Source organism: Spermophilus citellus (assembly GCF_964194105.1).
Source record: "Spermophilus citellus genome assembly, chromosome: 10".
Classification (NCBI taxonomy): domain Eukaryota; kingdom Metazoa; phylum Chordata; class Mammalia; order Rodentia; family Sciuridae; genus Spermophilus; species Spermophilus citellus.
Genome location: NC_138197.1, coordinates 119,874,818 through 119,891,980, shown reverse-complemented (window position 1 = coordinate 119,891,980; position 17,163 = coordinate 119,874,818). Strand labels below are relative to the sequence as shown.

At 38.6% G+C, this 17,163-nt stretch overlaps 1 protein-coding gene across 4 annotated transcripts in view; it reads right to left on the bottom strand.

The window, feature by feature from the left end:
- Positions 1–14,013, bottom strand: part of HCFC2 (host cell factor C2) — a 41,144-nt gene extending 27,131 nt beyond the window's left edge. For all 4 annotated transcript variants that reach the window (XM_081310157.1, XM_081310158.1, XM_081310159.1 and 1 more), the window contains exons 1-7: positions 13,832–14,013; positions 12,332–12,480; positions 11,014–11,174; positions 4,914–5,122; positions 3,615–3,699; positions 1,736–1,842; positions 1,437–1,625 (exon numbers count right to left, since the gene is read on the bottom strand). In XM_081310157.1, coding sequence (XP_081166283.1) covers positions 1,437–1,625; positions 1,736–1,842; positions 3,615–3,699; positions 4,914–5,122; positions 11,014–11,174; positions 12,332–12,480; positions 13,832–13,994 — 1,063 coding nt within the window. In that variant the 5' untranslated portion in view covers positions 13,995–14,013. The remainder of the gene's footprint in view (positions 1–1,436; positions 1,626–1,735; positions 1,843–3,614; positions 3,700–4,913; positions 5,123–11,013; positions 11,175–12,331; positions 12,481–13,831) is intronic.
- Between the last annotated feature and the right edge of the window lie 3,150 nt (positions 14,014–17,163).

Below are 17,163 nucleotides of genomic sequence, written 5' to 3'. Positions count from 1 at the left end.
CCAAATCTTCCCATCTATGGGCTCTTGAATTTGCTCTTCACTCTTCCTGCAATAATTTCCCCAGATTTTTAGGTGGGTAGCTCCTCCTCACCATTTGGAACATATCCCATATATCATTTCTTCAGAGGCCTTTTCTGACTACTCACTCTGAAGCAGCTACCAGCCTCAATTCCCAGTACCTCCAAGCACTATCTCATGTCTCCACATGCTTACCAGAAATGGTACTTATTTTGTTCATTTGCTTGTTGTACTATTTGTTATCCCCCGCTCTCACACTCTTTCATAATGTAAATCTGTGCAAGTAGGGACGTTACCAGTCTTGTTCACTGTTGTATTCTCAGCACTTAAAAAACAATTTTTGCATCACAGCTGTCAGTAAATATTTATTGAAAATGGATGTGAGTTTCACATTTAAAAAATTCTTGGTGCACTAATACTTTAAGAAAAACCCACTTTAATATATGGTAATTTCAGATCTACAGAAAAGATATGAAGATAGTACAGTGTTGCCATCTACCTTTTCCCCTACATTTGCTAAAACTAAGAAATTGCCACTAATTAATACTATTTACTAAAATTCACACTATTCAGATTTCCTCGTTTTTCAATTAAGCCATTAAGTTCCAAGTTTTCAATTCTGTGACTATTTCAACAAAATTGACATAGGTGCCTTATGAAATAGGTTGGAATTCATAATCTATAATTTATATATATTATTTTATTAATATTAATGTTAATTATAATTAGATCCTTTTATATAATTATGTTGCATCTTATAAACTATGTCTAAGTTTTTATACACACTCCACAAATCTGGGACAATAGGACAAAATGGTTTAATGTCTTTTGGCTTCTTGGATCCAATCCAGGACACCATGCTGCCTTTGGTCATCTTATCATTTTACACTCCTCCATTTGAGACTATTTCTTAGTCATGTTTTAATTGTTTTGAATCTTTTGAAGATTACTGTACAGATATTCTGTAGAAAGTCTAGAACGTTCCTCCAGTTGAGTTTATCTGACATTTTTCAAAGTTAGATTCAAGTAATAGATTTTTGGGAAGAGTACCACAATGATGAAGTACTTTCTTATCATGATTTCCAGGAGCGTAAATATATCAGTATGACTTATCAATAGTGACATTAACCTTGATCACTTCAGTAAGGTGGTGCTTACAGGTTTCCCCATGAGACTACTGTTTTTTCCCTTTCCATACTCTATTCTTTGGAAAGAAATCTCTAAGTTCAAGATACACTTAAGAAAAGAGCAATTAATATATATTCCTCTGATGTGGGAAATATCTACACAAATTATTTCTCTCATTTTTTTTAATTATAGGAAAGAGGCAGTGTCATTTAGATTAAGTCTTAAAAGACAAAAATTATTTGAGTATTTACCTAAAGGATAGATTTTATTTGCTAAATACTCTTACCCACCAGTATCAAGATACCAAAGATCCTTGCAGCAAACTTGACTATTCAATGCTTTTTTGTAGCCATCTCTTCCACTCCAAAAATATAATCGAGTGCCAATTGCTACGGCACAGTGTCCAGCTCTTGGTCTTGGTCTTGAATTTTTTTTATCTTCCTGAGAATCTGATACTAGAGTGGTCCACTCTGCTGTATCTAAAACCATAGGAATATCCATGACTGATCTATTATTCTTAAACATCAAAATTTCACAAATTCTTTTATTAATAAATCTTATTTCAATGAGTAAATCTTAAAAGACTCACCTAGATTTAGGTAAGAAAATGAACTGGTACATCTCCATTCACAATCATGAGGTGAAGTCTCAATATTTTCCCCCTTATGTGGAACCCATCCACCAAAAATGTACATTCTGAACAACAATCAAAAAAAAAAAACAAAAAAAAAAAAACAGAAAACCAAGAACAGAAAGTAGGTGATTTAATTTCACTTGTTGGATTAGAATGTTAAAAATGAACATAAGATTTATTTGTTGACTCAGTTTCAGGACTGCTAGGCACAATATGTACATGCCTATTATCTCACCTACTTAGAGGCTCAGGCAGAAAGATTACAAGTTTGAGGCCAGCCTCACTAACTTGACAGATCCTCAGCAAATTAGCAAGACCCTCTCTAAAAATTGAAAAAAAGAATAAGAAGGGGCTGGGGTTGTGGCTCAGTGGTAGAACGTCTGCCTCAGACACGTGAGGCACTGGGTTCAATTCTCAGAATCACATATAAATAAATGAATAAAATAAAGGTCCATCAACACTAAAAAAAATAAAAATAAAAAAGAATAAAAAGGACCAGGTGTGTGGCTCAGAGGTAAAGTGACTCTGAGTTCAATCCCTAATACCAGAAAAAACAAAAAAATAAATTTAAAACTATGTCCTCAGAGTCCTAGAGGTTCTTGAGAAAAGCCTCATGGCTGCTAAAGAAGATAAGTTCATCAGGTAGAGTTTATGGATCATGAGTCCTTATGCCAATCAGGGAAACTCCACATTTTTTGAATTTTATTTGCTGGAATATATAATATTCCAATGGAAAACTGCATTTATTTTTGTGGTATTGGGGATTGAGCCCAAGAGAGCTGTACTACTGAGTCACATCCCCCATCCTTATTTTTAATCATTATTTTTATTTTGAGACAGGGTTTAACTAAGTTGTCTACATTGGCCTCAAACTTGCGATTCTCCTACCTCAGCCTCCTGGGTCTCTAGGATTGCAGGCATGTGCTTACTGGCTTTTAAAAAAAAAAAAAAAAAAACACTTGTTAAATACTGAACTTCAGACTACTCAGATCTTACCAGTTTTTTCAAGTAATCTATTAAGTCCCGAGTTTTCAATTCTGTGAATTAGTGAGATTCTAAATTACAACTAGTACTGTCCTGAAACATTACATTTAAGGTTAAAACCCCATACTAGTAAATACTTCATTAAGTTCTACTTAAATAGTACTCCTAACCATGGCCAATGTTACATAAATAGGGATACTTGTACAGTTAATATTTTTTTCAAGTGCTCTGAATGTATAGGGCACTGTTCTAAGCATTTTTATGTATTAATACATTTAATCCTCACTAAAACTTTGTGAAGTTTTACTTTAATCTGCATTGTATTCTTGAGGAAACTGAGGTACAGATGAATTAAATTTCCTTGCCCCAGGTCACAAAGACAAGTATGAAACCTGAGGCTTGAATTTAGGCAATATAATTACAAAGCCTGTATTCTAATCATAACTCCATATGTCCTTCCAAACACAACTATTGTAATGTGCCTGAATACAAATCAAGCAGTGCTAAAAATATGTCAAAAGAAACAGTGAGATAGGTATACCAAACCATCCACAAAAAAATCTATCAGTTGACAACATCCTGCCTTACACTCAGGTAGTGCCTACTCTGGACAAGGAGTTGTGAGAAAGATAAAGATGTATAAGAGGCAATATGAAAGAAAATGACAAAGACATATAAGAAGCAGTATGATAAGAAAATGATAAAGTATTTTAGCTTCTGCAAATATTTTTTAGCTTCAGAAAGCACAAACATCATTAAGTTCAGTAATCTATTTCCAAGAAACTAGGAGTATCACTTTTACATACATCTATTTTTTTTTAAAGCAAAACAACACAAAAAAAATCCTTACTTATTTCCTATAACACTGGCCGTGTGAAGGCTTCGTGGAAGTGGAACTGTCCCTTTAGTTTCTGGTTTTGACCATGACATAGTTTCTAAAAGTAAAAAAAAAGGATATTGGCAACTTGATCTAATATAGCAAATTACCTCAACTTGTGTAATTTTTTAAAAAATAGAACAAAGTAATTACTTGTCAAAATGAAGTAAAAATGTTTCACAGCAGTTATATGAATTTCATCTTAAAATGAACATTTTCAGTTGACATAAATTGACAGACAGAAATCTATTTACACTTGAATGTTAGCATTTGTTATGGAGAAGGTGTACTTAGAGTATCACCCAATTCTGAAATAAGAACAATATTAGTGTTTTTAATGTTTCAAGTAAAAGTACATTGTGTGTACTTTATACATGTTGAAGGTAGTGTCACTCTGCATACCTGTGTGGCTTCTTCAGACGTGTTTTTTGGTTTTTTAAATATTTATTTTTTTAGTTATTGGTGGACACAATGTCTTTATTTTACTTTATGTGGTGCTGAGGATCAAACCCAGAGCCTCACGCATGCTAGGCAAGCGTCTACCTCTGAGCCACAACCCTCAGCCCCAGACAGTGGGTTTTAGCATTAGTATTAAACTCATATCGTAAACAGAAACCCCAGACCATTCATTCAACAAATATTTACTATAGTGTACTTTATAGTTAAAGGTGAGAGACACATTTGCCCTTTAGTCACTCATACCTAGAGTCCCTTCAGAAAAAGCTACCTAAGGGTTTTTTAATGACTAATTGCTAATGCTACATTTCCTATTGATAAGGTAGCCTTATATAACTTTCAACTGGACACTTTTCAGTGTGAAATGGAGTACTACTGATAATTACACAGAACAGTAAGCATAAAGCTGGACCATACCAGGTAAAGCAGGACCATATCTGGTAAACCAGAACCTCTGGTGAAACTACTTACAGGGAACACAGAAGAGTTACTATCATATATCAAATTCATTTGTTTAGCCTAACTGATTGCATCACATCTGTGTCTGAGACTACAAGTACAGGCTATAATTAATGCAACTCAATAAATACTACAATCAAAAATATTTTCAAGGGCTGGGGTTGTGGCTCAGCGGTAGAGCACTCGCCTAGCACATTCGAGGCCCTGGGTTCGATCCTCAGCACCACATAAAAATAAATAAAAAACGATATTGTGTCCAACTAAAAAATAAATAAATATTTAAAAAAAACATTTTCAAGGTATTTGAAATTTGCCCTTATAATCATACCAATCTAGCCTGAGTCAAGTTAAGTTTACCTAAGTCAAGCTGCCACAGGTCATCCAGGCGAGCACCACACATTCCACCAAAAACATACATTTTAGGACTTCCAGAATCTTTTTTGCAATATATAACAGCTGTGTGGGATTCTCTTGGAGAAGGCACAATCCCTTTAGTGACTGGAATGCTCCATCCCACAACACCAGAACCATGCTGCAGCTCCAACTCATAGAAATCATTTAAATATCTGCATATCATGAAAAAAAAAAGAAAACATTCAGATAATACATGTCTTTTATCTGTTTTTTGCTTCTATTCATAAAGTATGTAAAAAATTCATATTAGAAACAAAGCACAGAGGGGCTGAGGTTGTGGCTCAGTAATGGAGCACTTGCCTAGCATGTGTGAGGCACTGGGTTTAATCCTTAACACCACATAAAAATAAGCGAGTAAGGGGCTGGGGATGTGGTTCAAGCGGTAGCACGCTCGCCTGGTATGCGTGCGGCCCGGGTTCGATCCTCAGCACCACATACCAACAAAGATGTTGTGTCCGCCGAGAACTAAAAAAATAAATATTAAAAAATTCAAAAAAATAAGCGAATAAAATAAAGGTATTTTATCTACCCACAACTAAAAAATAATAATAATAATAAAAAAGAGAGCACAGAAAGAATGGTTGGACTCTCAAATAGGAAGGTTTAAATGGTTATTCCCCTGTTTGATGTCTTAAGTGGGATTGCTGAAGGACATGCCAAAGGTACTGTCCACTCTGTGTGACCTCTTCAGATGATGGTTTTTAGCATTAGTGTTAAATTCATAAAGCCACCAGAAACCCCAGACCATTCATTCAACATTTACCAAATACTACTATGTACCAGGTGCTCTTCCAGAGCTTAGCAGAGAACAGAAGAGAACAAAAAAATCCCTGCCATCATTTAGCCAACAGTGAAGGTATCAGTGACAATGGTGGTAGCTTTAAAACACAAAGCAAAATTCTCTGACACTCTTCCCATCAGGGGGTGGGGTCTATGACTCCTCCCTTTGATTCTCCACAGATCCATATAGCTTCACAAAATCATTGTTCTTGAACATGTAAAAAAGTCTAGCTACCAAAAAAACCACCATCTGAAGAGGCCACCATAGGTACACGGGGTGACAGTACTTTCAGTATGTCCTTCAGCCATCTCAGTTGAGGTATCAGTTATGGGAGTAACCATTCAAACCTTCCCCTTCAGAGTCCAGCCTTCTCTTTTGTGTCCTGTATGAATTTCTGACCCACAGAGTTCATGAGCATAATAAAATAGTTGTAATTCTGCAGCACTAAACGTTGGGCAGTTTATCACACAGTAATAGATAACCAGAACATATACTTCATACAATATTTGGGCAAATACCTATAAGACACCTCTCTCTCTGGATGTCAACATATGATAAACAAGGCATATACAAATGCTGCTTTGCAACTTTTCTCCCCACTGCAATGTCATAGCAATGTCCAAGTAGCTTCTTTACTTTAGACGCTGGCATTAAACTTATTTGTGTTATGGATGTTTTCAAAGTTTTCAGCAAAATGACTTTAGTAGGAATCTACTTCCTACCAAATTTTTACTCAAGAAATGAGGGCAAGGGGCTGGGATTATGGCTTAGCAATAGAGCACTCGCCTAGCAAGGCCCTGGGATCAATCCTCAGCACTACATAAAAATAAATAAATAAAATCAAAGTACTGTATTCAGCGATGACTGAAAACAAACATAAAAAAAAAAAAAAAAGAATGAGGGCAAGGGTTGGAGCTGTAGTTCAGTGACAGAGCGCTTGCCTAGCACATGTGAGGCACTGGGTTCAATCCTTAGCACAATAAATAAATAAATAAATAGATAGATACATAGATAAATAAACGCATTCTGTCCATCTATAACTTTCAAAATATTTTTTAAAAAAAGAAAGAGACCAAAAGAAAACATTTTAGGACATATAAAACTTCAAAGTTTAGCCATGTAATTGTTCTGGCAAAAAATGATTCAAAATGTTAACTAGGAAAAAGAAATTCAAGAAAGGCATAAGAGAAATGGTAGAGCAAAACACCAGTAAATTATGGTTATATTTTTAATATTTATTTTTTAGTTGTAGTTGGACACAATACCTTTATTCTATTTATTTATTTATTTATATGTGGTGCTGAAGATCAAACCCAGGGCCTCACAAGTACTAGGTGAGCACTCTACCACTGAGCCACATCCCCAGCCCGTTACTTTTTTTTTTTTTTTTTTTTTTTTGTGGTACCAGGGATTGAACTTTGGGACACTTACTGAGCCACATTCCCAGCCCTATTTTCTATTTTTTATTTGGAGACAGGGTCTCACTGAGTTGCTTAGTGCCTCGCTTTTGCTGAAGCTGGCTTTAAACTCAAGATCCTCCTGCCTCAGTCTCCGGCTGGGACTACAGGCGTATGCCACTGCACCCAGATAAAATGATATTCTTAATTGTATATTCTTAATTCTTAGTAGAAAGATGTACTAAAAAAGGGCATAGTGGTACAATCTGTAATCCTAGCAACCTAGGCAGGAGGATCTCAAATTTGAGGCCAACCTGAGCATCTTAGCAAGACCCTGTCTCGAGATTTAAAAAAAAAAAAGTAGGGGGATGAGGATGTAGCTCAGTGATGAAGTACCCCTGGGTTCAATCCAAGTACTGGAAAAAAAATTACTAAAAAGCTAATTTCTTAACATCACTATAGTCCAGAATAGATTCAAGAATATATTGAACATACAGCAAAAGGTGATAGGCAAAAGAATGCTAATGGTAAGATAGCAATTTATTCCCAGAGGTGATAAGACATTTTCAGTTTAAAATGAGTGTTAATTTCTAAGCAACTGAGGGAAGCAAAGAATTAAGAAAAAAATTAAAAATGGTAAAACAAGTAAACAAGTAAAGCATACCACACAGAAAACATTTAATAAGATTTTTTTTTTTTTTTTAGAAAGACCCACCATAAACTGTATGAAAAGAAAAAGGTCAAAGCCAGGTATAGTGGTACATGCCTATAATCTCAGTGACTGGGGAGGCTAAGGCAGGAGGGCTGCAAGTTCGAAACCAGTCAGCAATTTAGTGAGACCTTGTCTCAAAATTTTAAAAAACTAAAAAGACCAGGAATGTAGCTCAGTGGTAAAGCATTCCTGGGTTCAACACCAAGTACCAAAAAAAAAAAAAAAAAAAAAAAAAAAAAAGAAAGAAAGAAAGAAAAAGATCAAACTGGAAAAACGTTTTTTTGTTTTTTGTTTTTTAGACATCACAGAAAAAGGCTAAATTTTCTTTTTTTAGTTTTTTAGTTGCAGATGAACACAATACCTTTATTTTATTTATTTATCTTTACGTAGTGCTGAGGATGGAACCCAAAGCTTCGCACATGCTAGGCAAGTGCTCCACTGCCGAGTTACAACCCCAGCCCCTACCAAATTTTCTTAATATAAAGAAATACTGGGGCTGGGAATGTGGCTCAGCAGTAGAGCACTTGCCTAGCAAAGGTGGGACCCGGGTTCAATCCTCAGCACCACATAAAAATAAAGGCATTGAATTGTGTTCATCTAGACCTAAAAAAAATATACAAATATTAAAAAAGAGAAATACTAAAAATGAAGATAATGACCAATCAATAACAGATATAGCACTCACTCCCCAAATAAAATAGGCAAAATCATTGAGTGTGTGTGTGTGTGTGTGTGTGTGTATGTGTGTGTGTATATATATATATATATTTTTAAATAAGCAATGTGAACTTGACAAGGTATGAAACAAATTCTGTAATATAATAAAAGGAGTCTTAACTAGGAATAAAAATGTGGCTCATATTTCAGAATTTAATAACAATTCAGCCAGGCCCGCTGGCGAACACATGTAATCTCAGCCAGTGGTTTGGGAGGCTGAGGCAGGAGGACTGCGAGTTCAAAGCCAGCCTCAGCAACAGCCAGGCACCAAGCAACTCAGTGGCATCCTGTCTCTAAATAAAATACGAAAAAAAAAGGGGCTGAGGATGTAGCTCGGTGGTAGAGTGCCCATGAGTTCAATCTCTGGTACCCCACTCCCCCAAAATAGATTTTTTTTAAATTTAAGAAAGGATTAGGGATGTATCTCAGTGGTAAAGCACCCCTAGGTTCAAACCACAGTACCAAAAGAAGCAGAAAATATCCTCATTAAAGGCATATACCAGAAAACAATGCAACTAACGATAGAAAAGTAAATAAATTAATAACACAGAATAAAGTTTAAAACAAGAGTCAACAAACTTCCTCTGTACAGGGCTAGATAATATTTTAGACCTTATGGACCACAAAGTCTGTTGCAACTACTCAACTCTACTATTTTAACACAAAAGCAACCAAACATAATAAGCAAATGAATGGACATGGCTATCTTCCAATAAAACTTTAAAAAAAAAAAAGTTTACTTTTTAGTTGGAGTTGGTCACAATACCTTTATTTTATTTATTTTTATGTGGTGCTAAGGATTGAACCAAGGGCCTCACAGGTGCTAGGCAAGAAAGAGCTCTACAGCTGAGCCACAACCCCAGCCCATCCAATAAAACTTCATAAATAAAAATAGGCCAGCAGGCAAACTTTGCCCACAAAGCGCAGTCTGCAACTCCTGGAAGGAAGCCTAGAAATGAACCATTTATATAAAAATTAAGGCATTTTAAAATGGCTTATGTAAGCTGGCGCGATGCATGCCTGTAATCTTAGTGGCTCGGAAGGCTGAGACAGGAGAATCACGAGTTCAACGCCAGCCTCAGCAATGGCAAGGCGCTTAGCAACTCAGTGAGACCCTGTCTCTAAATAAAATACAAAATAGGGATGGGGATGTGGCTCAGTGGTTGAGTGCCCCTGAATTCAATTTCCAGTACCCAAAAAAAAAAAGGCTTATGTAGTAAATAGTATTGGAAGAAATGGAAATAAATCAATTAGGAAAAAGAGGGAAAAGCCTTACCACTAATAACAAAAGTATATTCCAAATGTATTGATTTTTTTTTTTTAATGTGGTGCTGGGGATGGAACCCAGGGCCTCACATATGCTAAGCCAGTGTTCCACCACTGAGCTATATCCCCAGTCAATGTTCTAAACACAAAAAACAAAACTGTGAATGTATTAGAAGAAATGAGAGAAAATTTTTTTTTTATAATTTTGGAGAGGAAGAGTCTTTTTAAAGAAGATACAAAATAAGAAAGCTGTAAAGGGGCTGGGGATATAGCTCAGTTGGTAGAGTGCTTGCCTCGCATGCACAAGGCTCTGGGTTCAATCCCCAACACCACCAAAAAAAAAAGAAAAAGAAAAACTGAAATCCATGAAAATGATTGAAAAGATTAATTCAGCAAGGTCACAGGATACAAAGTCAACATACAAAGCCAATTTTATTTCCATAAACTAGCAATAAACAAAAAATTAAGAAATCAAACTCACAATATCAACAAAAAATTTTCTTAATTTAGGAATTTAACAAAATAAGAAAAAGCAGAGCTTGAGGCTGGGGATGTGGCTCAAGCGGCACTCGCCTGGCATGCGTGCGGCCCGGTTCGATCCTCAGCACCACATACAAACAAAGATGCTCTGTCCGCTGAATACTAAAAGATAAATATTAAAAAAAAAATTCTCTAAAAAAAAAAAAAGAAAAAGAGCTTTTACACTAAAACTACAGAAAAAAGAGATAGTGATTACTTGTGTTTAGAAAAAGGAGGAAAAGTGTTTGCCAGTGTGAATCACTTTTAAGAATTTCTCCTATGAAATGTGGAAATGATTTTATAAGTCATATTTTTATCACTAAATTCCCAGAAAAATATAATTTTAAATAACCATCTGTTTCTTTAGGTTATCATTAATGAACTAGCAAACATACATTATAGATCAAGACACATAAATATATTAATACAAGTTATATTAATATAAATTTAGTAAGATAATTTCTGATTGAAAACAGATATGCTCCAGAGACTAAGGAAAATACAAGTACACAAAAATTTGTTCACTGTTAGGTTTAAAAGTTAAAAAAAAAAAAGTTAAGCTTTATCCCTTATAATAAAGATGGAGGAAATCAAATGATCCTCATCTAAATCATTAAATAAGCATTTGATCTAAAACAAGAGTCGGCATACCTGGGAACGTTATTGTTTGAATCTTCACTTTCATTTGCCAGACCACCAAACAAATAGCATTTGTTACCATATAAAGAAAAACTATGTCCAAGCCGAGGACAAGGAGGTAAACCAGAAGAAGGGGGGTGGGGTTTCACTTTTTTCCATAACCATCGACTTGCCTGAAAAAGACCAAACACTCTGAGGTAAAATCAGGAAAGCATTCCTATTCCTACACTGTCAACAGTGCATCATACCAATATATTTTCAACCAAATGCCATCAGAAGTCTTCAATAAGCAATTTTTGAAACAAATGACAAATAACAAATAATTTCTATAATTAAAATATATGTAGAAATTCTAATTAATTTTTCTATATATAAGGATTTCCACAATGGTATACTAAGCTTATAAATAATAATAACATTAATAATACTAATGTTTTCCAACTTAAAAATTTTTATTATATATACCTTTAAGATTAAATGTAATTTTTTATTTATTTACTTATTTTCAAATATTAGGTAACCCATATATGCTAAGTATTTTAACATTTAAATTAACATAAAGCTCATTTCACAAACCAAACCTCCAAAATTATACTCTAGCTATAAATAATAAATAGCTATAAATAATATAAATAATAAATAGCTATAAATAATAAATAAGCATAATTCATCTACATCTGCCAACTCGCAGATAACCTCAAAATAATGACCCTGGAAACATGCACAAATCAAGAAAAGTCAAGGAGGGATCTGGTTTAATAAAGGAGTCAAATTTAGAAATGATTATATGCACTGAAACCCTCTTTTTCACATATTGTGGGGGATCAGGGAAAAACAGGGAGTAATGATTAGTGTGAGAGGTAACAATTTGTATGACATCAAAGCAGTGGTTTTCCAAGTATACAGTCTTGGAACCAGCAGCATCAGTTGAGAACTTGGCAGAAATGCAAATGTTCAGACCACACTCGAGACAATAAAGCTTCCGGGCAGGGCCAAGCAATCTGTTCTCACAAATCCTTCAGGTGCTTCTGTTACAGGTTAAAAATGAAAAACTATTACACTAAGATACAAAAACCTAAACATATAACACATGCAAGTAATGTAAAACATTTAACTTAATGTTACAAATGTCACACTGGGCATGGAAAAGAACTTAGACTAGAAACTTTGGCTTTTAAATGAAGTGGAAACATTTTCTTTCAAGCTATAAAGTGTGAAGCTCATGCTATTTTAAATATGCTAATGAAATATTTTGCAATCTTTTGATGAATTATGACCAGTATCAGTATTAAAACTTTAGACTGAAATAATAAATCTTAAATACACTTACTTGTAACTCATATAACTCATTGCTGTATCTTCCATATTCAACCATTCCCCCAAATACTAATATTCTGGTACCATCACAGACAAATCCATGGGCAGCACAACCTGGAGGGATGTCTCCTCTAACAGCTGGTAGGAACCACTGATTTGTAACTAATTGCCAAAATAAAATTAAAATCAATTATAACAATGATTATCACATTCTATGAATATATATTTTATAGGTATCATCTGTGTCAGTGGTTCTCAACTGGGGATGATTCCCACCCCCAAGGGAATCATCCTTTGGCAACGTTTGGAAACAATTTGGTTGTCACAACTGGAAATGGAAATGTTACTGGTAAGTAGTGGACAGAGGCCAGGGATGCTGTCAAACATCTTACAATGTACACAATAATACCCCACAGCAAAGGATCATCTGGCCCTAAATGTCAACAGTGCTATTGTTGAAAAAACCCGATCTATATCATCCAATTCTTACAAACCCTCTGCTGGGTGAGTATCTTCGCCGTTTTACAAATAAAAATCTGAAATTTTGAAAGACTTGGTAAATTTAATGCTGATTCTGGATAATTGGCAGAAAAGATTCAAGTTAGGTCAAATTTGTTCGAAAGCCATAGTTTTCACACCATACTAAATCCATAGCTTTTTAACGTTATACTCTGGGTTGTTGGGTGGAGGAGAGGACGAAAAAGTTCCCTACTCTACTGTTCTGTTAAACTTTAAAGAGACCACTGGGGTTAAGTTGTTTGGTCAAAGAAAAGTTGTCGATCATGAAATCAACCCCCAATTCAGTAATTAGCCTTACATCAAGGGCACCGATTTCTTTAGATAACTGGAGTATTTGCAAGTGGAGGGAAAACAATAAATTCCAGCTTTCTATGCCACGGAGAGTCCAGGCCAGGGCGGCCTCGCTAACCAGGGGCACCTGCGATCTGCAGGGGGTCAAGTCGTGACACCCTCGTATCGGGAGACCGGTCGCGAACGGCGCCGCACGCACCCCGGCCGCAGAGACCAGGCCGGGCTCGCCCCCAGCCACCTCCCCGCTGGGTCAGGGGCGACCGACCGGGGAAACCGCGAAGCTCTGCCGGATTTGGGGCCGTACTGAGCGCAGGGTCCCAGAAGGACCCTCTCCCTCCTCGCCCGCTAAGCCCTTCCTCCTGAGAAGCCGAGGAAGGAAGGCGAGAAGGCACGGCCCGGAGGCGCTCTGGCTTGGAGGGGGTTTTGTTTCCTGACAGCGGCGGTACCCCGGCCCCCGCAGTGGGCGAGGCCGCAGGGGTCGGGGCGGCCCACCTGAGAAGCGGCGCCCCGGCTCCGGGTCCGACCCGCCCCGCGGGGCCCCGGGGAAGCGGAGCTGCGGTCCAAGATGCTGCGGGCCCGGGCCGCCCAGCCGAGGAAGCGGTGACCGGGCGGTGACAGCTGTCAGGGCCGGGGCCGCCGCCTCGTCTCCCCTCCCCCTCCAAGGCTCCCGCAGGCGGGGCCGAAGAGTCGCCGCCGCGCCTACCGGTGTTGTAGACGTGCAGCTCGTCCGCGATGCCCTCATTGCCCCCGCCAAAGATGATCATCAGCTCCCGGATGGCCACGGCTCGGTGTCCGTGCCGGGCGCGGGGTACCGGCCCCGTGAAGGAGGAAACCCGCCTCCAGTTGAGGAGGCTGGGAGCCGCCATCTTCCCAACCCCCGCCCCTCTGCCCACAGTGCACCGCGCCCGCTCCAGCGCCTCGGCTCCGGGGGAGGGCGGGGACCGCCCCCAGCGGTGCGCGCGGGAGGGGCGTCACGTGACGGCGGGCGCCCCAGGCCAGTCCTCTGCGGAGCCCCGCCCCGGCCCGCAGCGACGTGGCTGGTCCGGCCCCGGGCCGCGAGTCCTGGGTGGCTAGGACTGTCCCGCCGACCGCGGCTACCCCTCTCGCCCCGCGCCCCCACTGGAGTATTCGGGGGAGAAAGTACAACGTTGTCCTTCGCGTCCACTTTAACTGAACATCTACCCTATGCAGGCGGGCCAGCCCCTGCAAACGGTCGCCGCTCACAACCGGGGAAAAGCTCGAGTAGAGGTCCGAAGTGCTGGGAGCTCTTGGCAGAGGAGGACGCCCGAGCAGGCGGGCTCGGGGAGACCTGCAACCGGGAGTTGCATCTCTGCCCGCCCGAGGGAAGGTCGCTGCAAAGCCTGCCCAGGGAATCGAGGTCCGGTTTGAGGGACGCCAAGCCAGAAATTTAGAAACGGTGAACCACAGAAGGTGACTTGGGTTTGTTAGGTTCAGCAGGTGACAAATTATGTGTAAATTTATTTCTTCTTGCCAGCAATCAACCGACGGACGTCCACTGCCAGGCAGCGTCCTTAGTTGCCCTCTCTCTATTAATTTGTCTTTCCAACAGTCCAGCGAGATGCGTATTGCTATTTCCCTTTTGTGGGTGGAGAAAGGAGGCACAGGACAGGGAAGAAATTCTTTCAGGTACAGACAGAAAAGGACTGGGGGCTAGGATTCAACTACAGGGGTTCCAGTCTCAGAGCTCCCAGCCTGAACCGTATACATTACGGCCTCTGAGAGAGTTCATATAGTCACATCCAGCCCTTAAAACAGTGCAGCTGCCTTATGATTTGATCCCACACCGTAACCCAGAGAAATACAAGTCCATTAAATTCAAAAATTGTATAATGGATTCTACACACACACACACACACACACACACACGAGTAACAGTGTGAGATGATAGCTGTACTTATTTGTTTCACTAAGGTAACCTTTCACTATCTAAATGTATCCGAAAACATCACGTTGGATACCTTAAACACGCACAATAAAGCCCAACACAGTGGCCCCGCTTGTAATCCCAGCAGATTGGAAGGCTGAGGCAGAAGGATCCGAGTTCAAAGCCAGTTTTAGTAATTTCAGTGAGATTCTGTCTCTAAATAAACTATTTAAAAAGGGGCTGAGGATGTCGCTCAGTGGTAAAGCACCCCTGGGTTCAATCCCGGATACCTAAATAAATAAATATGAAAAGCAATAAAAGTCCAGTCGGGGATGAGGGGGGCATTAAATCTCTTCATTAAACCTCAAATTAAGAGACACTGAAGGGACCATTCACACAATACAGCAAATTTCCTGAAATTCATGTTTCCTCACATCATTTTCAATTTCTTATGCTGAACTCAGGCTCCCCCAGTTCCCTCAAACTTAAGCATGCCTCTCTACCTTCTCATTTGCTTTGAGAGAGAATTCTCTCTTTAAATAGACATTTTTTCCTGCTGCCCACAGTGGCCTGTAACCTCAGCCCTCCAGAGACTGAGGCAGGAAGATCAAGTTCCAGAGCCCCTGTCTCAAAAATAAAAAGGGCTAGGGGCTGGGATTGTGACTCAGGATAGCATGCTAGGCCCTGGGTTCCATCCTCAGCACTAAAAATAATAAACATTTTGTGTCCAACTACAACTAAAAAGTAAATATTTAAAAATAAATAAAAAGGACTGAAGATGTGGCTCAGTGCTAAAACGTCCCCTGAGTCAAATCTCCAGTAGCCCCCCAAGGGCTTTTTTCCTGTTCTTTCCAGCTTCTGCTTTATAAATAGATTTTTTCTCTCCTTCCCTCACTTTCTCTCTCCCTCCCTCTCTCTCTGGTGCTAAGGGACCAGTACCTTGCATATGCGAATAAATGCTCTACCACTTGAGCTACACCTCCCCATCCCTAAATTATCCCTCTTGCCAGTTATTAGTCCAATATCATATTATGTCCAAAAAAAGTTGGAAGGGAAGGGAAGATGTCTAGGAACAAAGAAAAGATGTCTTCCATATTTATGTATTAATATCTTTTCTTTGTGGCATATATGATATAGATTCTAAAGTGTTTCTGTTGTAAAGTTTTTATGGGTCTGAAAACTGGAAAGTTGGAATAAAGCAGTGAGTTTCATAAAACCCCAAGTATTTCCCTTAAAGAACTGTATTTTATTCTGGGACTGCAGTGCTTAAATAATTGCTTTTTTTTTCCTAATACCCTACAGCAGAAGACTAAGAAAAAATTTAAATTGCATACCTAATATAAATATTCAAATTTTTAAGAAAATAGTGTAAGATATTTGAAAGCTGAGAACCTAATGAACTAGGGGAAAGATGAAGGCAAAATATTCTCAACACAAAACACATTGCAAATTACAGCTAGTTGCTTAAAGCAGGAACTGTAGGGTCTGGGTTGTGACTCAGGGGTAGAGTTCTTGCCTAGCATGCAAGAGGCACTGGGTTGGATCCCCAGCACCACATAAAAATAAACAAATAGAATAAAGGTATTGTGTCCTTAATCTACAATTTAAAAAATTAGGAGCTGTAGGACAATGGAGTGTGTGTGCTGGTGTCCTGAGACTGCTGTATCAAAGGACCACAAACCCAGTGGAGTAAAACAGTAGAAATGTATTATCTGAGTTCTAGAGAATAGGACTCCAAGATCAAGGTGTCAGCATGGGCCATGATTGCCTCCTAAACCTGTAGGAGAGAATGCTTCCTTGCTTCTTTCTGGCCTCTGGTGGTGGCCATCAATCATTGGTGATCCTTGTCTTGCCAATCATCACTCCAATCTCTTCGTCCATCATCACATGATACTCTCCCCATGTGTCTTTATCTCTTATCTAAATTCACTAATTATATTGGATTAACGCCTACCCTGTGACTTCATCTTAATTTGATTATATCTGCAAAGACACCATATCCAAATAAAGTCACAGGTACTAGGGGCTAGGACTATAGCATATCTTTTTGGGTGACACAGTTCAGTCTGGGACAAACTACTTAATCCAAAGGAAAAGATATTTTGCCAAAACAACTGATTCATCTTTCCTTAAGTGAGGATCCTAAATGG